The sequence below is a fragment of the Pteronotus mesoamericanus genome, unplaced genomic scaffold (genome assembly GCF_021234165.1).
Source record: "Pteronotus mesoamericanus isolate MK-2021 breed Mesoamerican mustached bat unplaced genomic scaffold, CSHL_Meso_final contig_26, whole genome shotgun sequence".
In the NCBI taxonomy this organism is placed as follows: domain Eukaryota; kingdom Metazoa; phylum Chordata; class Mammalia; order Chiroptera; family Mormoopidae; genus Pteronotus; species Pteronotus mesoamericanus.
This window is the reverse complement of record NW_026555109.1, coordinates 11471075-11497811: the sequence shown is the minus strand read 5'-3', so window position 1 is coordinate 11497811 and position 26737 is coordinate 11471075. Positions and strand designations below refer to the sequence as shown.

Sequence of the window (26737 nt, the reverse complement as noted above, 5' to 3'; positions counted from 1 at the left end):
CATATTTCTTTTACTAAGAAGGTTCTTCAATGCTCTGTTTGCTGTCTTAAATGTAGGTATATTTTGCTTGTCCTGACTTTGAGGATTTTTAAAGCTCTGTTTCCAAGCAACTGGTACTTTGGTAGAATGCTTCCTTACCCATCCCTATATCCCAGTTTCCTATAAGAAAACAGACATTTCATGCATGGAGCAAGGGAGGAAATAGCAAAAACTACAACAGAAGCAAGTGTAAAGATAGGAAAGAGCAAGTGGATAGGAGTTAGTAAAAGACAAATACAGAGACTGGATAATCAGAAAAAATATATACTATATGATTGCCGTTCCTAGAATTCCAATCTCTGAATGGGGTGAGGGTGGAGTGAAGCAAAGTGTCTAAAGCTAATTCATTTAGGGTGAGTCCCCACCTCTGTCCCCTCCCTTTTCGTCACCTTCCTACCCCTTCCCACCTATTCGCTGCCCCATTAGCCCTATCTATATGGGCAAGAGAAAAACAAACACCCAGAGCAATTAAGTTAATGGTTTAAGAAAAAAAAAAAAACACTTAAATCCATGACTAAAACTGGGTTCCTGGACTACTGGCATACCAAAGTTAGCCACACAATCTTATATTAATTGCTAATGAGGAATTGGTCATAATATGAAAGTACATAATATTAAGTAAGAGGAAACAGAGATTGTGGGAATTCTGAGAAGTCTCAAGGCTTAGATTATTTCACCTCTTATTCACTAGGCCTGTGCTATACAATTCAGTAGCAGTAAACACACAATACCATTTTGATTTAAATTAATTAAAACAAAGAAAAATTAAAAATCCATTTTCTCATCCTCACTGGCCACATTTCAAGGGTCCAGGACCTGCAGGTGACTAGTGGCTACCGTACCATACAACACAGACCCAGAACATTTACATAATCCTACACATTTTCATTGCACAGCCATAGTTTATACATTTTAAATTAAAATTTTAAGGTTCATAATGCTTATAGGCATTTGGTAATTCTTTAAAAATAAAAAAGTTTTATATTGTTCAGGAAGATATTATAATAAAGTGATTCTTGGCAGTAAACAGTTCCTTCAGATCTGCCAATTTTCTCGAGTTGGTCAAATCTCTTTGGCTCGCATGGTTCATTTGGGAAAAGGTCGCCTTGGCCTCCATCTTAAAAGTAGCAGCCCCTCCTCTAGTCACTCTTTATTAGTCTTCATATTACCTATGAACCTGAATGAATCTGAACACCTCATTTATGTCTGTCTCCCCCACTAGAATGTAAACTCCAAGGGGCAGATAGTGGGGCTTATTTCTCTGCTGACTCACGAGTGTTTGCAGCCACATCCAGAATATAACAGGGATTCAGTAAAAGGTTTTGAAAGATTAACTTTGATAAATTAGTACAAGGTTGGTTTCTCAGAGAAATATTTGTGATATAACTCACCAAGTTACTAAAGCCAACTACATTCAGAGCTTGTTTCAAAACAGCAAATCTCTCCCTGTTCAGAGAATGCTCTGCTATTGATACATTGTCTCGTAGTGTCTGGTTCAAATACCTGTTGGGATAAAAAGCACATAGCATTATGGCTTGGCTTCTAGTCAAGCTGCAGTGGTTAAAAGTCACTTCGGCCATATTTGGTGTCCAGAATAATGGAAATCACCTGGACATTGTGGACTGTGTTTATAAGGCTTTGATACATAATAGCACATGATGTTTCAGGAAGGGGAAAAAGGTTCTTGTTGTACCAGAACATATTTACACTGTTTTACTTGGTTCTCACCTTAGCTGCACTCTTCCAACTGACAAGGTCACAATTTTCTATGTATTTCATACAGAAATTTGGTAGGTCCTGTCATATGCTTTGTAATTAACATTTTTATTAAAGAGTTTTAATTTAAAGTAATTTATTATTTCTTCTTGTCAATATCTTTTAATTATGAGGTGATTGATTGGTTCATTGATTTATTTCTTTCATTGAAAAAACAAACATGTCGGAATCACCTACCAAATCCACAATATGAGCTGAGGATATAAAGACAAAGGGCTCATTCCTGGAAGCTCAACAGCAACAGCAAAAATAATGTATCCATAGCAAAGACAAGAGAAGACATGTAGACATGTAGCTACAATACAATATGAAAGTGGTAGAACAACAGAGATGAATGTGAGGGATTTGTGAGTGGCCCAAGAAGGGGACCAAACCCAGAAGTGGGTGATGAGGAAAGATTGTGGGAGAGAAAAAAGCTTTGGTTCCAAGAATTGACACTTCAGTAAGAATCTGCCCAGCAAATTTCTAAGGGTGTCCCTTAAAATTAGCAACACATACAAAGAAACACAGGCATAAGCATGGGGAACTCGGGTAGATGAGCAAAACTGGGGTCTATGGTGAGACAGCAGAGATTAATGAGGTTGGAGAAGTAGCCAGAGTTTTGTATGTCTTGCACAAGGGTTTCAACTATGTCTTAGAAGTAATGGGCAGTCCCAATGGTCTTTAAACAAGGAAATGGCACAATCAGATTGGTGTTTCAGAAAGAACATTCTGGTAGCCCAGTGAAAGACTACCAGGAAAGAAACGAGGCAACTAAGGGTGCTACGTGATCTAGTGAGAGACCAGCAGTTGTGAAGAAACGAGTAAGATACACAGGGGCATCAAGGAAGCAGAACAGGCAGGATGAGGGGACAAACTGGATAGAGGCGGCAGAAAGGAGAGAGGCACCGATGATGCTTTTCATGTTTCTGTCTGAGGGAAGGCAGGGATGGTAGGCTCACCAGCCACAGAGTGAGCCAGCAGGAAAGGTAAGTTTTTGACAGAGAAATTCTTATATTTTATATTAGTTCTGCTGACTTTGAACTTCTTGTTAAAGTTCAACTTTAGTTTAAAGAAACTATTGACTAGATAGGGACCTGAAACTCAGAAAAGATTAGAAAATAAGATCTGGAAGTCATCAACATGCCAAAAAAAAAAAAAATGTGAGTGGATGAACTCACACAAAAAGAGATGCTAAAATTTGAGGGGTGAAGAAAGATTTGAGTGTTCAGGAAAGGACTAGGGAAATTAAAAGATCAGTCATCAAAACAAAGGGATAATGTATTTTTAAGATTGATTGATATTGATAGAAAAGAAACCATAGAAACAAGAAAACAGATGGTGTGGGGAGGACACAGGCTGCTGTCTGCGGGATGGAAGTGGGGTCTGTGGGGACTTCTGTTTTCTCAATCTTGGCTGTGAAGGACAGAAATAAAATAGTCTAGTCTCTGGGGTGTGGAGTAGGAGAGACTTCAGAGTATTTATATGCTGAGACAGAAATACATAAAGACTTGATAAAAAATGGAGAGAAAGGGAGTTGTTGGGGTGAAAAGAAAAAAGTTGCTGAGAAAGGAATAGGAGTTTGAATCAGGACCACAGTGGAGGGTGTTTCTCCCACTGAGAAAGGTGATGAAATATGAGTCCAAAGGCAGAAGCATCTCAGTGGGACAGAGGAGCTGCTGCTTCATGGCTTCAATTTTTCTAGGAGAGAAAAACACTGACTTTAGATGAGGAGGCAAAGTTGGCTCTAGGAATGCCTTAAGAATCTAAGGTATTCACTGTGGATGACAGAAATGATTGTCATGCAGGGAGACATGGGAAGTTTAGCTCGAGCTGTGGAAGGCCCAGGTGAAGCTGAAGACCAGCTCACGTGGTGGTGTCACTTTCTCCAAAGGTTTCCTGCTGCCTGACGTGGGATGGGCGAGCTGTGTTTGGGGCAGTAGAAAAAAGGGAAAGGTCAAAAATATTGGGAAGAGATTGGGTTATGATGGTGAGAGGATCATTGTGCCTAAATTTTACAAAATTTTAGTGACTAAAAAGTCTTCTTGATAAGAAATTGTAACCGCTCTTCAATTCTTATTCTTACAACAGTTTTTACTTCAGGTAAATTCTGGATAGAAGAAGGAATGCGAAACTAATGTTGGTAGCTGTAGACAGGGCTGTTAATTATGGAATAGTCCAGGAGAAATTCAATCAAAATAGAGAATTTTAGAGGGCAGTTTGCCCAATGGCAGGAATGATGCTTTAAAATTGCTTGTGTTTTCCTCTGCAACCAGAACATTTGTTGGCATGAAAATGATCAGAATATATAGAATACAGTATTTATACAAATTTAAAATTTCTCCCACTATTCAATAGTGTCTGGTATTATTTCACTAGAAATATAGTTTGTAGTTATCAGCAAAGCTGTCTTAAAATGAGGTTAGTATAAAAATTAAAAGTTTATGTTTTAGAAATTAAATGTACTCACTTCCCTTTGACATCATTTAATAATAAAATGCACATGAGGAAAGAGAAGTATTTGAAAAATATGCTATTAAAATATTACAACTGAGAATATGAGGACTCACAATTGAGTCTTTTTTTTGCCCCTTTCTGATGACATTTTAAACCTGTATTTTATTATTTGTAAAATGGAAAGAAAAGAGATTAAAAATAAAACTTTAAAATTCTCCATTTTCAGTTCACGATAATTTTATGAGAATGAAATAAGGTATTGTGTGTGGTATGCTTTTTCCACTCAGCTTACAATATACGTGTAGAATATGAGTATTTCTTGGAAAGAAAATATCTTGCATATGTGGGGAGTTTTTAGTAAAAATGCTCTGTCATTAAAGAAGCTCTTAATCACACAAATAACTCAGCCAGATAAAGGGACATTTTGAGAAGAAATAACAAATGCTCTTAACAATGGAGAATATTTTAATCTATAAAATACGCTTTTCTGTTCTTCTCAGAAAGAAAACAGTAATAAATAGATACAATAAAAAGATCATAGTTCTCACTTCTTCACTATTTTTTCTCAATATGAATCACTCAAAAGTTCAAGATCACATGTGCAACATGATCATGGCCTTTCCAGGTGTCTTCAACACTTGGAAATAGGTGAGGATGAGCGTGGTCACGAGTTGTAGACTTTCCTGCTGTTTTCTCACTAATCTGAACACACTAGTTGAAAACCACCCTAAATAAATCTGTGCAAGTGTTTTCATCTGAGAATTCCAACTTTGTCTCCTATTAATTAATGGTCCCACAATTCCCAGTATTCAAATCTTAGCACTCAGTGTTCAATATCTTTTAAATTACCTTTTTTTATGACTCAAAATCGTATACTTACTGCTCAATCTGTTTTTTTTTTTTAATCACCTCATTTTAGCTCATAACTTGGAACGTACTATGTTTGGCAACATATAGATATCTCAATGTCCAGAGTCAGAAACATCAGAGACTGTATCATTTGTTGAATCAAGAATCATTGTAGTTTTGTTTCTAAGACTGGCAGATCAAGGGAATGATCTAGATGTTGTTTCTGCCTCAGAGTACAAGACTGTACATGTGGGCTATATAATATTAAAAATTATAGATGGATTAATACTGTTCAGCCAATTCTGATCAAAGGGAAAGGCAGTGGGAACTAATATGTGTCAAATGATTGACTGGCTGTTTCAGAAGCATTTCTTCAGTTAATCTCCACATGGATCATGAAAAGAAGAGCTATTATTGTGCCCATTTGAAGCATAAGGAAGTTAAGGCTTATTTGATGTAACCAGTTCAGTAATTCTTCAACAAACACACACTATATCCTAACTCCTCAGTCCTTCTCAAGCTCAAATATAAATGCCCTGCAGGGGAGATGGAAGGAACAAAGGATTGAACAGCCTCACTAGGCATCTTCCTCTAGCTAAATTTTTGCTTGAAAAAGTGGGAGGAGAAAATTAAGCAGTGAAATTATTATTAAACATAGATATACAGTGGAAACTTGGTTTTCAAAGTTAATTTGCTCCTGAAGGCTGTTCAAGAAGCGATTTGTTCGGAAACCAAATCATTTTTTTCCTCATTAAAAATACAGTATCAGCATGAAAGAGTTTTGGGTCAAGAACCAAAGTTTTGTTTGGCAACCAAGACATTTTTTTCTGTGAACAACTTGGTCGAGAACCAAATTAGTCGAGATGGGAGATGTTCAAGAACCAAAGTTTGACTGTTTTAATTAGAATGCAAAACCTCTTGAAGTTTGAGGATTTAAGATATCTCACTATTTATTTACTCTTTTCTGACCCAACCTTGTACTTGCATTACTGGCATGAACTGGAGTTGCTCACAGCTCAGAGGAAGCCTCCGAAAGCTGCTGCAGAGCCCACGCTTGCTCTCTGGGTGGGGGTGTCTGTCGTCAGGGGGCCTCCAGTGGGATGGGGGCCCCTGCATGGCAGAAGCATCGTTGACATAAGAATGGAATTCAGTGATGGCTGGTTCAGTCTTGCTCCAATGACTTGATTACCTCATCTCTTGGTTCTAAAAAATTTTCTTGGTAGTTTCCTTGGGGTTTCCATTTACAGGAAACAAAATAGCAAACCAAATAAATATGTATTAAAACTGGGCAGCGCAAAATTCTACTTGGGCTTTGGATAAGAAAAGGTTTTCATTGCAAGTTAAATTTATTTAAAATAAGTCGGCTGCAACAACTGTTGACAATGTCTTATTTCTAATCAACTATTTCATTGTTCCAATTTGTTGACTGTCATGGCAAGTACTAGGTTGGCCAAAAAGTCCATTTAGTTTTTTCTGTAATATAAAAGGCACATTTTTCATCTTCACCAATAACTTTATTGGTTTGGATATTTTGGGTATGTCAGCTGTCTCCCTCTGTTGGCTTCTACTGGGTGGAGGGTAGGGGTGCTCCCAAACAAACATCTTCTAGTGAACAGAGCCCCACACCAAAGAATTATTTGGCCAAAATGTCAACAGTACCAAGAAACTTTGCAAAACCACTTTTGACACCTTTGATCAGTCATACCACCTTCTCCAAAATCTGCACCAATCTTTTTTTGCATTTCAATTATGTTTTTATCTTTCTTGAAATAATAAAGTATAATATGCTGAAAATGTTGCTGATTTTTCTCCATCTTCAGTATTAAAATGGCTACACAAAAAATTCACCAATTTTTACAAGTTTTTTTTAATGTACACTGATATGACAGCTGTCACAATACAATCTAACCAAATTGTTTCAAATGATGTTAAAAACAACTAAGCATTACTGGAGCCATTGTATGGAAAAAAACTAAAGGAAATTGTTGACCGACCCAAAAGCATTCCAGTAATATATCTTCCAAGGTAAGTCAAATTTATAGTCAAAATCATGTGTGTAGTAAGTGCATACAAATCTGTGTGTGTATGTATGAATGTGTACATGTGTGTGCATGCACTGATACTTATGCTTTGTGGGGAAAAAAACAGCCAGTTCTGGACTTTTGGACTAAGTTTTTTAGGCTATCTGAGAGCATATGGATAAATTCAAGTCATACACTAAATCACAGGAGAATTTTCCTTTGTTAACAAGAGTCCACAATGGAAAACTCTTTCAGAGTGTGCTACTTAGAAGAACAAATTAAAAAATGCTACCCCCTAGTCTATGGCATCATTCTGACAGGAAAATTGAGAATTCAAGATAGCATGATCTGAATGTCAAATACAAACAATGGCCAGTTGCAAAAACTCCACCTTGGGATGTCAAGGCCCCGTGTCCCTTTCTGGTGCCTGCACCTCCTGTCTCAGTGGCGCTGGGCACATTATCACTGCAAAACTGCAACTAGCAGGTGAATAAGTCCTGGAGCTCTAATCAACAACACAGTGATTTAAGTCAACAATACTGTACTATAAACTTCAAAGTTGCTAAGTAACCAGATCATAATTATTCTTACCACAAAAAGGAAATGATAATTATGTGACAGGAATACTACAATGGTAATCGTATTGCAATATATAAATGTATCAAACCAACATATTGCACACCTTAAACCTGCACAATGTTATATGTCAACTATAAATAAATAACCGACTAAAGGAACAAAGAAGAGCTGCCCTGCCCACGTTCACCAGGCACCACCACTCAGCAGGCACAGAAGGACTGCTGTGTACCTGCATGTGTGTCCAAGATACACTGGGAATGAAGACTCACATGCAAAGAAAAGATAATACAATGTATTCAAAAGCACATGTGTGGCCTAAATCAGAGGCTCATAGACTACGAACAGGATATTTTGCTCAGTGTTTAATCTGCAGCATAAATACAAAAGAACAATGTCTTCTCTATTGTGGGCAAAGCTGCCTTCTACTCGGAGACGTTTAGTATGTAAACAGAAACCAGGTAAGGCAAAAATCAAACAGTTAGCATCAATAAAGAAAGCACTGTTTACAGTTTACTAATGAAGATGGTAAACTGCTGCTTCTTGCCCAACCACCCAACCTGGCTCCTAAAAAGGAAATTCTGTTCTTTATTGTTTTTAAACTATCTGGAAAGTATTAACAACATTTAAATCCCCCCAAACAGAATATGAATAAGATTATTAACATAGTTTCAGATACATAAATCTCCACCAAAGAAAATATTAATATGTTAGCTGCAAACTGTTTTGTTTGGAAAGAAGAAATATTGCCAGTGGTCTTTAGGAAAAGAACAGAATCATTTAATAAATTCAGGAAAAGAACAGAACCCATTTAATAAATTACGCATTCAGAGAGCCTTTGGGTCTTGTGACATTCCCGGAATAGTTTGTCCATATTTTTCTAATCAGTCAGAATATTTCTTCAAAACATCTGGTGAAACAAATTAAACTCTTACCATCTTTTAAATAATGAATGCTTATGGTTAACTAACTTGTTTCATGAAAACGTCTAACTGAGAGAGCTAGGGGTGGAGACAAAAGAACTGAGTGTCTGTGTCCTGCACAAACAGCCTGGGACAAGTGTTTGAGGGCCCAAACCCCTGTCTACATCCAGTCCTCAAGCCTGTGTGGGGCTTGGGACCCTTCTGTCACAGGAAGAAGGATCCTTCCGTCTCACAGAGAACTCTTTAAATGAGTGAATGAGTGAAATGGAGGACGTTTTTGCTCAGAATGTGTGGCCTGGTCAGGCTTTCATGAACCTGTTTCTAACAAGCCAAGGCCTGGGGGCTGCATCTGCGAGGGGGCAGTGGAGGAGGAGATTTCTGTAATTAGCCCGAAGTCATTGCCAAGCTTGCTCGTGTTCTATCTGTACATGGGGAGGGGCTCTGTGTGTGTGTGTGTGTGTGTGTGTGTGTGTGTTTATATTTCAGCAAAGCTAGAACAGTTGCTAAAATCCACCTCAGGGGAAATCGTTATGAAAAAGCATTGTGTAAGGTCTTGTGTAAGGTCAAGTCCGTAACACATAACCACGTGTCTTACATACTGACTTAGGTAAGCACCTGCATGGAAACTCCTGTAGTATGTAAATATTACAGAATATGCCTTTGAGACACATGACCATTTACTATGTTACTACCAATAAATGCATTGTTTCCTGTGCTCTTCTGGGACCCACCTGTGAACTTGCATCAAATGATTATGCACTGCTATCTCTGTGAAAAATACTGACTGTAACCCACAAATATATCAAGCAACTTCTTTCAGTTTGGAAGGCCTAAAAGGGAATTTTAATATCCTCTCATCTTCCCTATTTTTCTCTCCTTTCAGTTTCACTACTGAGATATTCATAATTTCCCAATGTACTTCTCCTCCAATACCATGTGGAAAAGCCTAAGGGGGTTGATTCTTCACTCACAGTGAATTTAAGAGGTGTGACTTTTTCTTCATATTCCCCACCTCCAGTGCTGAGAGATAGGCTCACCTCTCTCACCTTGCGCCCTGGGGTTGGCTGCACCATTCTCTATTTCGAACCTCGTAAATCACCCCAGTACTGGAGAAGCCTCTGTCTCCAGGGATACAGTCCTGCTTACCTCTAATCTATCTTCCTCATCGCGGTCCAAGTTCCCTTTTTAGAACGTCAATTTAGTGAGCTCACTTCCCAAATCAAAACCCTGCTCCTAAAGTCCAAACTGCCCGGCACGGCTTGCCAGGGCCCATATCATCACATCAGGAGACTCTTTCTCCAGCTTCTGGTCTCCTCCTCTTACTCCCTCTGACAAAGCCACTCCTCTTACTCCCTCTGAGCTCTTGCCACACAGAACTTCCTTCATCCTTCAAACAGCCCCATTCTCACCCACCGCTGTGCCCTCACTCACTATCCCCTCCACTGGCAGCAGAATCCATATCCAACCCTCACTGAACGTTCCGGGTAAGTCCCATTGTTCTTCACAGCCTCTTTCCCTGGGAAGTCTTAGGCTGAATGTCCTTCCTACAAGCTCTCTCAAACTCTGCAGTCCCTCCCCTATTGCACTTTCCCAGACTCTATTACATTTTCCTGGACAGGTACATCCACCAAAAAGGCGAGAAGAGTCTGTAAATTTCACCCATTTGGGAAATACCACCTAGTTGTCAATATGGATTGAAGACACTGGGTGAATGCATGAGCCTTCTGTTAAACGTATCTTCCCAAATGTTATTGCCATCATGTCCACTCTCTCATTACTCATAAACATTTCACTTAAATAATAAACTTTCTTACACATTTTCCAAGATTCCCCATAACTCAGCTCCACCCCATCAAACTATTCTGATTTAGTGGTACTTTCCATGTTGCATCCTCCTCATCATGGTAGCTGGACACCATGTGACTGAACACTGACCTACTCACTGTTCTTTGCCACTTCCCCAGGATTCTCTGCCTGGTCATCCAGACCCAGGCACCTAGGCCATGCCAAGCACACCTCCAAAATGAATGAAACCTTCTCTGTTTTAGCCAAACTCTCTGAGATGGTTCACTTTATATGGCAACTTGGCTGGGCCACAGGGTGCCCAGATACTTGTCAAACATAATTCTGGATATGTCTGTGAGGGGGTTTCTGGATGAAATTAACATCTGAACAGGTGAAATTAGTAAAGCAGATTGTCCTCCCTGATTTGGTGGGCCTCGTCTAGTCAACTGAAAATCTGAATAGAACAAAAACGCCGACCTTCCCGTCTGTAAGAGGGAACTCCTCCTATTTGGCTGCTCTGAGCCAGGACATTATTTTTTCTTGCCCTCAGACTCAGACTGAAACATCAGCTCTTCCTGGATCTTGAGTCTGCTGGCTCTTGGACTGTAACCTACACCATTGGTTCTACTGAGTGTCCAGCTTGCTGACTGCAGTTCTTGGGATGTCTCAGCCTCCACAATTGTGTAATAAATAACAACACAATAAATTTCATATATATGATAAATATGCACACATGCACATGCATGTATATAAAAATACATAATCTTCTATTCTTTTTCTCTAGGGAATCCTAACTAATACACTTTCTTTTCTCCACTTATTCACACATTTAAACATTTAATAGTTTTTATTTAACATAAAAATTAAATGTCACTGATTTTATTCTTTGTGGATAGAGATCATGTCTTAAAGTTACTGGTTGATTCTTGTAAAATGAATTAGTATTGGATGTATGGTAGGTTTCATAGACATGTGAAAGTCTCCATATATATCGCAAAGTTTCCATATGTACCTGATCAGTTCTGTTTAAACCTGGTAGGTTCCCACTATGAGTGCGAGGAGCTATATGCAGGTGGTTGATAAATAAGTCTTAAATGCAAGCTCTACTCTTTTGCTTTGGCCAAAGGTTGGATAAAATAAATGAAAAATCAATGCCATAAGAGCCAATCATTCTTTTTTCCAAAATAAAATAAAAAGAAACAAAATCCCACAAATATTATAATGAGAATTTATTTGGAAAATCATCTAGTAAAGAAATTTTAGAACGAGAAACAAACATGCAAATAGATGATCAAACGTGATAAATCTGCTTTAAATCCTTTGGGGAATAACAGGAGGGAAATATGACAAAAGAAAAAAAGCAGAGTGAGGATATAATAAAACAGTTTTAAATAGAAAAATAAATATTTCACTAAATTAGTTTGGTGGCCTTTCCTAGTAAAATAAGTAGACAAACAATAAACTTAACCTGTACCCCCCCAAAAATATTGCATGCCCACGCACCTGCACAAAGACACATCCTACTTACAACCCCAAATTATGCTAAAATGTTTATGACATGTTAATAGGAAACATTAGCACCTCCATTTTAACAAATTGGGATTTTTATAAAAACCTTAAAATTGGCAAAATTAAAAAAACTGTATCAACAATTTTTACAAATTTTTAAAAATAAAATTCAGGAAAACCTTCTGAACCATAAAACCTTATTAAAATGCAGATCATAGCTGGCAAGGTAATCTTGCCCACAACTAAGCGTGCAACTAGATGTCATCAGAAATGGGATATTAGAGCTGGTTACTTCAGGATAGATTCATAAATTAAATACGCTAATTTTTGTTTTAGCTAAACATCAGTTCCTATTTAAAAGTTGATTAAAAATGTAATGTTAGCACATATGTAAATACTCCTCTACTCATAATTAACCCTAATAAAAATCAAGAAAAAAAGCAATGGAAAATGTGGGTTTTACTCCAAGATCTACTCTTCTATTGCACCTCTTTTTACTTCTATTTTTGAACAATTTCTAGAAAAGTTTGTCTGTTGGACCTGTCACTGTGCTTTTAAGTATGCTACACATTTTCAACAAAAGTACATATCATATAAAAATGTAATTCACTTATAATATTATGACATAGAATTTTTAAAAACAGAGCCAAGATAATCTAAAAGAAAAATGATTGGAAGTAAGTCATTAGCATTCAGAGTAAGCTCTTTATTTATTCTCAGGTTATTTCGAAACTTCTTTTCACTACTACAATATTTCTACCTGCATGCTAAAGTCAAACTACTTATTAATAACAAAACATTATTCATGAAATAATACATGGAGCTTAAATAGTAAGCTAATACTCCAAGTAAGTGGTCCCTGACCATGTTGTATTGTGTTTTAGGTCTAAATCTTTCTACATAAAAAGGCATTTGCAGGAAAGACCCAAGCAAATTGCCTAATATCATTATATTCTTACATTTAAAAATTAACTCAAAGTAAAAAATTCTGTAGACATTATTATTAATGGCCAGAATGACATGCATTAGCTCCAGATGTGATATTCTCATTTTGAGAAATTAATATTAGATATCCAAGTAAGTTACACAAGAATACAAAAGAGCAGTCAGTTACACAGAATGGTGCTGAATCGATAAAAAACATTTAAGATGCGTTTTTCCCAAAGTCGTAGCCTGGAATCTTTAAGACTAGGAGGTAGGGCTACTCTGGGCTTACTATGTCTATCGACCCACAGACATTAACATTGTTTTTACTTTTCCCTCATATACTAAAGGAATGAAACAATATTCTGACCTAGCAGAAATTGGGTCAACTTTTAGTATTCTTGCTATTATTATGCCAATATTATTCTTTACAGAAGTAACTTTATGGTGTTCTAAACCAATTCCACTTATTATCAATGTTAATAAAAATATAAGGAGAAATATGATGAAGCTCAGATGTATCTTCATTGTCAAATTTATCTTCAGTTTTCAAATGTACAAAACTTAGAAATAAATTTAAATAAATTTGGTTCCGTGAATTTTTAAACAATTACACAAATCCCTTTAGTAGCTCTTTTTTTTTTTAGCTCAATCTGCTGCTTCTAATTACTTCAGTATTTAAGGTATTACATACTTCAAACAGTTAACTCTGCATCTTTAATGAAAATAAAATCTAAAATTATGAAGAATGGAACCAAAAATAGATATTTACTTTTAATTTATTAGAGAATCTAAAACTTAAAGTTGGGGAAGAAAGAATTAAATTACATAAGTGAACTAATGAAGTCAAAAACCACAGTCATCATCAAAAAAAGAAAGAGTGTTCATGTCCTATTTCCTTTTTCCTTTCTGGATAAAAAGATGATTTTCTTAGGAAAGCCTTATTTAAAGATAAGGTGGGCTGGCCTCTTATCTTCTTTTTTCTTTTTAAGTTCCTCTCACAGAATAATGTGTCTATCACAAGCAGTACTGAAAGCAGAAACTCCATATGTGGTAACAGAGGAGAAAGAAGAAATCCAGAGGAGGTAGAGTACAAAGAAGAAAAACATCTAGTATTAAATTGCATCATGTGTTGTGCTTTGTTTTCATTACTTTGGCTTAGAACCTCAATCAGCTGATTTGCTAACACCAGCTATTCTAAATATCCTCACTTCCCACTAATCTCCATTTTTAGATAGGAAAATTTCTTCCTTCTGAAATTGAAAATCTCCACTACATGGAATCAATCACACATTTTAGCCAAAGAAAAAACAAAATACATTTTAAAACATCAGAGAATGTAGGACACTTAAATTGTTGATGATATTACATTTAAACAACTCTGCTAGATCTATATAATGGTCTTGATCAGGAAATTGCTGTAGGATTTAATGATATGTTACTAATTTATTTTGCTTTTCAGCAACCTCAATATATTATGATGTGATCCTAATAAATATTTTTGTGGTTAAAGCAAAAATTTAAAGGCAACATTTTATCAACCATGATTTAATTTGCCCAGTGTAGCATACTAAAAATGCAGTGTTTATACTCATAAGAACATTTTCATACTTTTCTTATTTTCAGCCAGAGAACTCATTTTTCAATTAGACGAACATTCTTATCACAGCAAATAAGACAGTTTCGTTCATTAATCTAGGCACTCTATTTCTAAATGCTTAATTTAAGACCAATCATAGGGCCATAGGTCTGAATAAAGCAGGGTTTTTAAGCTCTCATTACTCATTCACTAATAGCTAAGATTTTAAATGAAAATTTAGACCATTAAAATTGCTCAAATAGAGGTAACCATGCTATAGCAGATCTATGCTGCTCTGACGGAAGAACAACTTGTGCAACTTGAACAAATTGTACGTTGCTGAGAGACAATGTTTCATGTTTTTGTTATTATAAATTGATAATTTAAGAAAACAAAGTTGAAGTCCAGTAAAAAAAAATACTGACTTTTTACATGTGCCAATAATTGTGATTACTGGGTATTCAAAGACAAATGAGACACAGTGTTTATCCAGAAATAGTGGGGGAGGCAGAAATGTCAAGACAAAATGACAGCAATATATACATATATACACTACATTACATATTGTGTAGAATGCTAATATATAATATCAGTGATCATTTAATTGTTAAATTCAAGAAGGTAAACCAGTATTTAAAAAGGTGAATGTTTCAGATTTCTTTTAAAAACCAAAATGCTAGTGCATGTTTCAATCAACAATTGGCTTGATCCAAAACTCTAAATGTGCATTTCAATTAGTAATGTAGTAAAATTCTAACAATTTGGAAAATGCACTTACTCTCATTAGTGTATTGTCTAAGAGGCTTTATAATATTGGGGATCCTTCAAGTATTATAAAAATTCCTTATCTAAGGGTAGAGAATGTAGAAGTAATGCAGATATTTAGAGGAAATGTGCTCATAAGAATAATGATATTGCATTATACAAAACAAAGAAATATAGTCAAATAATAGAGTTACAATTTGAAACAATATATGAAAGATTTAAAAAAACAATCTCTAATCAAAGAAGAGGCAAAACATAACTATCCAAGAAATGCAGACCTGTTGGCCTCTCTGGTATTTTTTGGGAGTGAGTAATTGAGTATACGACACACTCCCAACATAGTATATTTTGGCCAATTAATCCACAAAATAGATTATTGAATGTATGCATAATTAAACCAACTTCTAGTTAGTATCTAAGAGAATTCAAAGTTAATTAAACAAAATTAATTTGCTTGAAACAAGGAAGAAAATGTGTTTGTAGTACCCAAATCAGTAAAACATAACATGCTAATTTTGAATTAATTTGAACTTTCATTGCTGCAGTGAGCTTTTCATGTCAATATCAAAAAGAAACAGCTAAAGAAGGATAGGATGGAGGGTGGGAGGTGGGGGTGGGTGGGGCAGGGGAAAGTGGTGGCAGGAAAATGGAGACAACTGTACTTGAACAACAATAAAAAAAGAAAAAAAGAAAGCGTTTCTTTCAATTAAATCAATGCTTAAGGAACACTCTTTACAAAAGGGCGAATGGACATATATGTCCACTTTCTGGTTCCTTCATACAGTTTTGCAGCTCACTCTCCATGGTGGTTCCCTCAGGGTCCCTCCCTCCTCAGCATGCTTCCTGGAGACAGAGGGAGCAGGGAGCAGGGACTTAGGTGGAGGGTAGAGTCTCCCTGTCAGTCCATCCTCAGGTCTTGCACTAACTCCCAGGGACCTCCCCTTCTGGCTTATTCTTACTTGAGTTCACTCCTTCAGATTTCACTGGAACCATTCGTTGAGCACCAATAGCTGGCCTTGTCCAGAGCCTGTTCTCTGGAAGCTGTGCGCACTGAGGGTTTCCAGCCCAAGGCTCCCACTTCCCACTGAACATCCAGCGCAGTTCTCCATCACAGGACATATCAAACTAATTTTTTTTTGTACTAGAAGTGGTTTACTGTGCAACAGAGGCTCAAATAGCTGAGTTTTATTTTATTCTTAAGGGAGTCACTATGATATACTCTCAATGTGATATCAGAATCTTGTTACTTTAATTCCTGACTTCTAAGTATCCTCTGTTGTTTTTAGTGCGTATGGTTTCTTGTATAATTAATTATTTTGCAAAGGTTATCAGCAAGCAGCAACTTTATGGTGAGGGTTTACAGGTACAACATGTAGATTATTTTACCAAGTGAATGCATTTGATGTAAGAGACAACTAAGAAATAAAATCAGTCATCATTGCAGGATGTTCTGTTTACCATGAAATATTTAAACAGGTGAGATATTGCAGCATGCCTAAAACAAACTGTTCTGTACCTTTATATCACAGACACATGTACACACATTATATTATACATTACCCAATAAGTCATCAACGTCACTATGTGTAATGCTACCCAGCACCTTCTGCTGATATTGATGTTTTGAGTATTTTACTTCAGAAAAAGAAAGTGTTAGATTAACCAATCTGAAAGCTAAAGGTCTAAATTAGCTATTTCTAACAATAATCCCAAAATAAGCATATACGTATGTAGGATTTGTCTAAATATCTAGCTATAATAAAATTCAGTAGCAGCCATTTCCTGGGTGGATATGAAGAGGCTTACAATCATACACAGCAGTATGATGATCTATTCTACATATACAGACAACTCATATACCTTAAAGCAACCTAAAGTCATTATTTACCCTGTAATTACAGTGAAGAAAAACAGAGTCCCCTCTTTTCTTCAAACAGAAAATATATCATTAGCAGAGTACACCTTGCTTAGTACACTTCTGGGACCATGTGAACCAGAAAAACTGAGAACATGCTTTCAAAGGGAGAGCTGGCATCTCACTGGGAAAGGAGAAAGTCCCTGGGCCACTCAGAGGGACTGTAACCTGAGTCTCAGGGTTCATAGGAACTTTGGCTTATTCCATTAACCAAAGTGCTCCCCATAGGAAAGGAGAACATGTTGTTGGCCCTAGAAATTATTGCACATAAAGCCAATCAAAAGGCTACTGCTTCAGTGGGAGGGATACCCTAACGTATCTGCCCACATATACGTATAGACAAGCAGCAAAGAAACTTTCTTGGATAGATTCTGCATAGACAACTGTCTCCTCTGAGAGAAATCATAACTGCAGCCAGTCCTCTCCTAGTTTTAGGAGTTTAAACATAAAACATAGGCTACACATGTCTGTAGCACATTTTCACTAACAAAGTATCATAAAAGTAGTCCCCCGCTGGTAAAACTCCTGGAGCATTTGATCAGAGCAAAAGGACAACCTCCCAACTCTGACCCCACAGGATTCTTCCAGATAGCAAGTCACTCCCTGAATGACAGACATTGGAGAAAGAATCCCGTTTGTCAGCAGATGTAATAAACAGCAATAGTGGAAGCTTGAGAACTTCAGATAATATGGGTTATAAATCAGTTATAGATGGTATAACAAATGTGGTTGAGACAAAGAAAATAACTGCATATATTACATAAAACAAGAATCAACATTTAGAAAAAGCAAATTTGAAAAGAAACAAAGAGGAACTCTTAGGAATTAAAAGCCAATGAAATTAAATTTCAATATATGTGTTAAACATCATATCAATCACTGCTGAAAAATGGATCTGTAAACTGCAAGGAAGCACTGAAGAAACTACCCAGAATGAAGCACAGAATGATACAGAGATGGAAAATATAAATGAGAAGTTAGGGGAGGAAAAATAGAATGAGAGAGAATAGTATCCATGTAAAAAACATTCCAGAAGAAGAGAAAAGGAAAAACAAGGGAGAGAGAACATTCACAGAGATAATGGCCAATAATTTTTCAAATTTGGTAAAATAAATGTATCTGATGATTTGCAAATTGAAGTCTGCAACTGAATAAATAAGCAAAATTCCAATCTTGAATCACTGTGGTAAATCTAGAAATCTATACACACAAGAACATATACCCATCTAACAATGTTGTTTATTCATCCATTTTATTGCTCACCTCCTATGGGACAATAATGGCACCAGGCTCTACATGCATTAAGTTGATTCAGTCATGGTCTCGGGTCTTAGGACACTGGCTTTTAGAAGAAAGCAAGCAATGTAATCAAAACATACAACCCATGAATAATTCCACAGTAGAGATATGTACAGTTAAGCTGGCATTGAAAAGATGAAGGGGATTACCTGTGACTACAAAGGAAAGAAAAGGGAGTTAGGAAAAACTTCAAAGGACAGAGATACTCAAGATGAATTTTTAGAATAAAAACGTTTTCTAAGTGAAAAAAGAGAATCCATACAAAGGAGTGTGAAGGCATTCATTCATTCACTCATTCATTCACGCACTGAAAATGTTTGACCACAAACATGTGATGTGCTGCTCCCAGAGGGCAGAGGACTTGGTGGGAATTGGGAGGAAATCAGCTTGGACAGAAAAGACAGAGACGGATAAATAATTTTTAAGCAGACTAGAATGACTCAGAGCCATGGTTTTAATTTTTTTCCATCATTAAAACTTTGAATTTGAATGTTAAGAAATTCCAATCTATAAAACAGGCAAAAGAGAACTGCACAGATAGAAGAGGAGGTGTGTGTGTGCGTGTTTCACAGCTGGCTCTTAATGAGTCAAAAATTCCTGCTCTCACTTTATTTGTGAATCTCTTTATTAGGTCATATTCATTCACAGATTATTTTATACTTCAGCAACATCATTAAAAGTATTTCCATTGTCTTTTTTTTTTAAAAAATTAGGTTATGCTACCAACAAATTAGTCTTATTTTATATATATTTTTGATAGAAATGAATGTGATTTTATTTTTACTGTATTTTTTCCATTACCATTTATCCTCCTTATACCCCCGCCCCCTACAATTACCACAGTGTTGTCCGTGTTCATGAGTCCTCTTTCCTTTTTGTTCAATCCCTCCACCCCTAACACCCCCCTCCCAGAGTTGTCAGCCCGCTCTCTCTGAGTCCCTCTGTATTTTGCTTGTTAGTTCAGTTTGTTCATTAGGTCCCACATATGAATGAAGCCATATGGTATTTGTCTTTCTCTTACTGGCTTATTTCACTTAGCATAATGTTCTCTAGGTCTATCTATGAAGTTGCAAATGGTAAAAATTTGTTCTTACTTGTGGCAGAATAGTATTTCATTGTGTAAATGTCCCATACTTATTTTATTCACTCATCTACTGTTGGACATTTGAGCTGCTTCTGTATCTTGGCGATTGTAAATAACACTGCAATGAACATAGGGGTGCCTTTTGGATTAGTGTTTTATGTTTCTTTGGATGAAGTCCCAGAAGTGGAATTGCTGGGTAATAAGGCAGTTCTATTTTTAATTTTTTTTGAGGTATCTCCATAATGCTTTATTCAGTGGCTGCACCAGTCTGCATTCCCACCAACAGTGCAAAAGAGTTCCCCTTCCTCCACATCCTCTTCTGCACTTGTTAATTTACTGATGATAGCCACTCTGACAGGTGTGAGGTGATATCTCCTTATGGTTTTAATTTACATTTCTCTGATGATTAGTGACTGTGACAGTTGAGCATCTTTTCATTATGTCTATTGGCCATCTGTATGTCCTATCTGGAGAAGGCTCTATTCAGGTCCCTTGCCCATTTTTTTCATTGAATTGTTTGTTTTTGGTGTTGAGTTTTATATGTTCTTTATAAATTTTGGATATTGACCCCTTATCAGATGTATTGGCGAATATGTTCCACCATTCAGTGGATTGTCTTCTTATTTTGTGGATGATTTCCTTTGCTCTGCAAAACCTTTTTAGTTTTATGGAGTCCCACTTGTTTATTTTTTTCTTTTGTTTCCTTTGCCTGAGGAGACATATCAGAAAAAAAAAATATTCCTACAAGCAAGGTCCGAGATTTTATTGCCTATGTTCTCTTCTAGGATTTTTATGGTTTTGTGTCTAAGATTTAAGACTTTAGTCCATTTTGAACTTAGTCTTACGTGTGGCATAAAATAAAAGTGGTCTAGTTTCATCTTTGTGCCCACTCTGTCCAATTTTCCAAACACTCTATCTTTAGCCCATTTTATGTGCTTGCTCCCACTGTTGAATATTCATCGACTATAAAGCTGTGGGTTTATTTCTGGGACTTCTATTCAGTTATGTGTCTGTTTTTATGCCAGTACCATGCTGTTTTGATTAATATGGCCTTATAGTATAGTTTAATTTTAGGTAATGTGATTCCTCCAACTTTGTTCTTCTTTCTCAGGATCACTCTTGCTATTCAGAGCATTTTGTAGTTCCATATACATTTTTGAAATATTTGGTCTAGTTCTGTGAAATACGCCATTGATATCTTGGTACGGCATTGAATCTATAGATTGCTTTTGGGTAATGGACATTTTAATAATGTTAATTTTTCCTATCTGTGAATATGGTATGTGCTTCCACTTACTTGTAATATAAAAATGCAACTGATTTCTGAACATTAATGTTGTATCCTGCTAATTTGCAAATTCATTTATCAGCTCTAGCAGTTTCTTGGTGGAATCTTTAGGGTTCTCTATGTACAGTATTATGTCGCCTGTAAATAAAGACAGTTTTACTTCTTCCTTTCCCATTTGAATGCTTTTTATTTCTTCTTATTTTCTGAGTGCCATGTCTAGGACTTTCAATATCACGTTGAATATGAGAGGTAAAAGTGGACATCCCTTTCTTGTTCCTGATCTAAGGGAAATATTTATAGTTATTACTCACTGAGTATGATGTTGGCAGTGAATTTGTCATATATGCCCTTTATTATGTTCAGGTATGTTCCCTCTAATCACACTTTGCTAAGAGTTTTTATCATAAATGGGTGCTAGATTTTACCAAATGTTTTTACTGCAACTATTAATATAATTATGTGGTTTTATCCTTCATTTTATTCATTTGGTGTATCACATTTATTGATTTATGAATATTGTACCAAGCTTGCATTCCCAGAATAAATCCCACTTGATCCTGGTGTATAATCTTTCTGATATATTGTTGTATTTGATATGCTAAAGTTGAGGATTTTAGCAGCTATGTTCTTCATGTTGTTACACTTCATGTTGTCCCAAAAGTTTCTTAAGCTTTCCTAATTTTTTAAAAATTCTTTTTTTTCTTTTTGCTGCTTTTCTTGAGCATTCTTCTACCTTATTTTCCAAATTGCTGATTCAATCTTCCACTTCATCTAACCTACTATTTATTCCTTCCAGTGCATTATTTTTTTCAGACACTGTATTCTTTATATCTAACTAGTTCTTTTTTATGGTTTTTGTGTCTTATTTTATGCTGTTGAGTATCTTTATAATCATTACTCTCAACTCTTTTTCTGATACATTGCTTACCACCATTTCATTTAGTTCTTCTTCTGGAGAATTCTCTTGTTCTTTCATTTGGAGCCTGTTTCTCTGTCTTCCCATTTTGGTTGGCTCTTTGTGTTTGTTTCTATGTATTATGTATATCTGCACAGACTTTGGTGCAGTTCTAAGTCAGATGCTGCCTGTGACTGGCCTTGGGCAACCTGTTTAGAACTATCAGTGATCTGCAGCTTGTGGCTCCCTCTGCTGGGCCTAGGTTTGTGCAGAAGAACCAAGCTGCACACCAAAGCCAGCTTTTACCAGCACCAGGTTTGGTGAAGGGTCAGCGAAAGTCTCAGAGCTCTCAGAGATCCACCTTGGACTGCAGGCTTTCTGTTAGGCTTTGTCTCTGAAGTAGCCTCCAACTGTACTCCTCAGCAACTCGGCTTAAGGTCCACAGGATATAGGCACAGGGATTCCTTCAGGTGGGGCTATTGCTTCCCCTCAGACTGATGCCACATGGAGAGTATGCTCTGCGAAAGAGAGGTGACTTCTGCAGCATGGGAAATGACTCAGCACTGGCATGCTGTAGGCTGACACTTCAGCTCTTGCTCCAGCCTCTAGCTGTACTCCTCAGCAGCCTGGCTTAAAGTTCCACATAGTGGGGCAAGAGGGATTCTTGTGGGTGGGGCTATTGATTCTCCTCAAGCTGATGCCACGTGGAGGGGAGTGCTTTTATATAAGTGGTTATGACTGCTCTATATATGTGATTTTTTTATTTTTGCATATGTCTGTTTTGAACTCAATATTTTACTCAAATATATTATTAGAGAAAATACTTTGCATTAATTTATTGAATTTCCTATGTGGACAATCGTATTATTTATAAAGAATGATAATTTTATCTTACCCTTTTTGACAAGATTATTGCTTTATAAAAATTTTATTTTAATTTATTGGGGTGACAGTGGTTAAGAAAATTATGTATGTTTCAGGTGTATAATTCTATAATATATCATCTATATATGGTATTGTGTATTCACCACCCATTTTAAAGTCTCCTTTGTCAACATTTACCTCTTCTATTCACTTTAAATATTTTTTTAATTTTAAAGTTTTAAAAAAATTTTATCATGTTTATTCTATTACAGTTGTCTCAATTTTTCCCCCTTTACCCACCTCTACCCATCCCACCCCCATCCCCTGCTGCCACAGTCAATTCCCACTCTGTTGTCCATGTCCATGGGTCATTCATACATGCTCTTTGTCTAGTCCCTTCCCCTTCTTTCCACCATTGTCCTCTTTCCACATTCCCTCTGGTCACTTTCAGTCTGCTCTATGTTTCCATGCCTGTGGTTTATTTTGTTCCTTAGTTTATTATGTTGAATAGATTCCACTTATAGGTGAGATCATATGGTATTTGTCTTTCACCAGCTGGCTTATATCACTTCACATAATATTCTCCAGTTCCATCCATGTTGTCGCAAAAGGTAGGAGTTCCATTTTTCTTTTCTTTTCTTTTCTTTTCTTTCTTTTTCTTTCTTAAATTAATTTTGATTTTACTTTTTTAAATGTCAAAGTTAATTATAAAAAATTAAAAAATTTAAAACCATTATAAAGTCTCAGCAATTAAAACATGACACCAGCACAGAAATAATCAAGTAGATCAATGAAAAAAATGAGCATTCTAGAAAAAAACATATATATCTACCTAACAATATATGATTAAATTTATATTTCAAGTCAATGGAGAAAATAAGGCTAATTCAACAAATAAGGTGCATGGACCACTATTACTTGAAATAAAACAAATATAGAGCCCTCTTTCACACATTATACAAGCAATATTCAGGTGAGTTAAAAATGAGTATGTAGAATCTAGGGAGTTTTAGGAGAAAATACAAACTAATATTTTTCTTACCCTGAAGTAAAATATTTTCAAACCCAGAAGCTATAAAGTAAAGTATTGACAATATGATTATATGAAACATTTAAGGCTATACAGTAATGAACATATAAAAAAAGTTAAAGGACAAGTAATAGAATAGGAAAGTATTTGCCACACATCTAAATAAGGGTTAATAGTTGTTTTTTTATTTTTTTAGGGAAAAGAATGCTACAAACTTTTAATCAGTAAATGGATAAAGAATGCCAAAAAGTCATTTAAAGCTTTATAAAAGTGATAGAAATAGGCAAGAAATATACAAATACAGGTTTAGTTTCAACAAATATTAAAGTAACAATTAAAATCACACATCATTGTCCCAATCAGATTAATAAGTACTAAAAATATTGGTAATATCAAGTATTGGTGACTGTGAAAGAAACTGGGTATTCATAGATTCTTTTTCTTCATCTTAAAGCAGTCCCTTTAGCATATTTTGCAATGCTGGTTTGATGGAGGTGTATTCTTTTAGCCGTCTTTTGTCTGGAAAACTCCTTATTTTGCCTTCCATTTTAATTGAGAACCATGCTCGGTAGAGCAGTTATGGTTGCAGACCTTTGCTTTAAATGACTTGGAATATTCCTTGCCATTCCTTTCTGGCTTGTAGTTTCTGTTGAGAAGTCAGCTGCTAGCTGTATCAGGGCTCCCTTATATGTTACTACTTCTTTCTCCCTTGCTGCCTTTAGGATTCTCTGTTTGTCTTTGATATTTGCCATTTTAATGATGATGTCTCTTGGAGTGGGCCTCATTGGGTTCCTCTTGAATGGGACCCTCTGTGCTTCCTGGACTTGTGTGACTTTTTTTCTCCTCAAATTAGGGAAGTTTTCTGTCATTACTTTTTCAAGCATGTTCTCTACCCCTTCCTCATCCTCTCCTCCTTCTGGTATCCCTGTTATAAGTATATTATTATGTTTCACTTTGTTCTGGATTTTCCTAAATGCCTCTTCATTCATTTTGAGTCTTTTTTCATTTTCTTGCTCTTTCTGGGAGCTTTTTTCTACCTTGTCCTCCAGCTTGCTGGTTCTATCCTCTGCTTCATCTAGCCTACTTTTGATTCCTTCTATGTTCTTCAATTCAGAAATTGCATTCTTAATTTCCTCTTGTCTCTTATTTATAGTTTCTATGTCCTTTTTCATGCTGATATAGTTTGCAGTAAGTTCCTCATAGTTTCCCTATAGTTTTTTGTAATTCTCTCTGAGCTCACTGAGCTCATTGAGCTTCTTTAGAACCATTGTTTGGAACTCAATATCTGATAGTTTACTTGCTTCTATTTCATTTAGTTCTCCTTCTGGGGATTCCTCCTTTCCTTTCGAGTGCAGATATTTTTTTGTCTTCCCATCATTTGTGAGACTCCTCTTTTGCTTCTGCTTCTTAAGTTGATCTGTCTTGATTTCCTGACTTTGTGGTGTGAACTTCTATGGTCAGAGACCGCTGTTTTTACTTTCTATATCCGCCTTTCATGATGTCAGACGTCGTCCCTGCCTGACCTTAGGCAGTCTTTTCGAGACTTCCAGGAATCCACTGTCTGTGGCTGCCTCCTTCAGCTGTTAATCTAGTCACTCTGCACTCAGCAAGACAGGTTAGACAGCTCAAGGTTGGGTGGCGTCCCTCCTGGGGGTGGGGTTATTGGGTCCTCTGATGCTGCTGCTGCTCAGGGGAGTGGTCTCTACCTGAGCAAGATAGCTGCTGCCATATGGGAGAGGAGTCAGCGCTGGGTTTCCACTGGCTACTCTTTCAGTTCTCTCCCTAAAGCCTCCTTCCCCAGTCTCTCCTCAAGTGTCTTCAGACCTCTCTGTGCCCACTTTAGCCAGCGATCTACTATCTGTGGATGCCACTCTGCACTCAGCAGGAGGCTTAGACAGGGCGAAAACCCACCTGGGAGTGGAGCTATTGGGTCTCTGAAGCTGGTTCCGCTCAGTGGGAGAGGTCTCTACCTGAGCAAGATGGCTGTTGCCGCCTGGGGGATGAGTCAGCACTGAGATCCCACCTGCTACTCCCTCAGTTCTCTCCTCAGGCCTCTCCAGCCCACTGTGCCCCAACCTTTGCTGGATACCTGGGTAAGTGGCTGCAAAATAAAATTTATGCATTGGCCCTTTAAACGGCTCTTTGTATCTTCAACTGCCTGTCTCTGGCAAAGAGTAACCCTGCTGCTTTTTGCAGTTGGCTGTTTTCTGTGTACTTTTTGGGCTCTGGTGCTGTGGGCTAAAGATCCCTGCTTTTGGTTTAGACCCCGCTCTTCTCAGGGGGATCCCACTGGCCATTTCAATATCCTCCTGGCACTGCTGCCCGTGGGTGCCCCGCCTGCCTTCTTGAGTCTCTACCGCACTCCTTACCAGGTAGGTTGCACTAAACCTGATTCTTCTGTCTCTAAGGTTATAGGGCTCCTCTCTTGCTATTGTTCAATTGTTTGTTCCAGGTGATTTCTCCACAGTTTAGTTGTTATTCCAGGTTTTTCCTGGGAGGAGGTCAGTGTGACTTCCACTCACTCTTCCGCCATCTTGATTCTCCTCTATATCCTTTTCTTATCACAAAGATTACAACTTTAGGATCAAGACTAAAAAGAGCCTGGATCTACTTCACAACTAAATATGATGTCTACTTAGGATTTAACATAAAAATTTTTTTCTTGTGAAAGACTCCAAAAGCTCCTAATTTTAAAATAAGACTTGGGAGTTAACTGTTCTATCTTTTGGCACCTTTTGAAATGGTCAATTGATTTTTCTGCTTTTACTTATTGATGTGATGTATACTAATATTTAAATTTCCTAGTATTGATCATTGAGTATCTTTTAATGGACTGCTAGTTTCTGTTTGCTAATGTTTTATTTATGCCTCTATATTTACAAGTCTGACAATTGTCTCTTTTTTATTTCATTAGTATACCTTTTGATGTGTTGATAGCACAGACATGCTGAATTTTTAATTTAAAATAATTTTTTGACAATCAGAAAAGTTTTAAGTTTTAAAAGAGGTACACAGGGACAGCCAATGTATCACTTTCCAACAATATGAAAATAGCAACATTTTGACACATTACCTCCTATCTTTATTGTTTACAAAGAAATTTCACAGATAAAATTATGTCTCCATCTATATTCTTTTCCTTTCTTATCAGATGAAATAAGTATGATTAATATTGTGTCT

General features: G+C 36.7%; 1 protein-coding gene across 2 annotated transcripts in view; it reads right to left on the bottom strand.

Moving 5' to 3' along the window:
- Positions 1-26737, bottom strand: part of MYO16 (myosin XVI) — a 590664-nt gene that overhangs the window by 218747 nt on the left and 345180 nt on the right. For both annotated transcript variants that reach the window (XM_054574388.1, XM_054574387.1), the window contains exon 17: positions 1431-1542. In XM_054574388.1, the coding sequence (XP_054430363.1) occupies positions 1431-1542 (112 nt within the window). The remainder of the gene's footprint in view (positions 1-1430; positions 1543-26737) is intronic.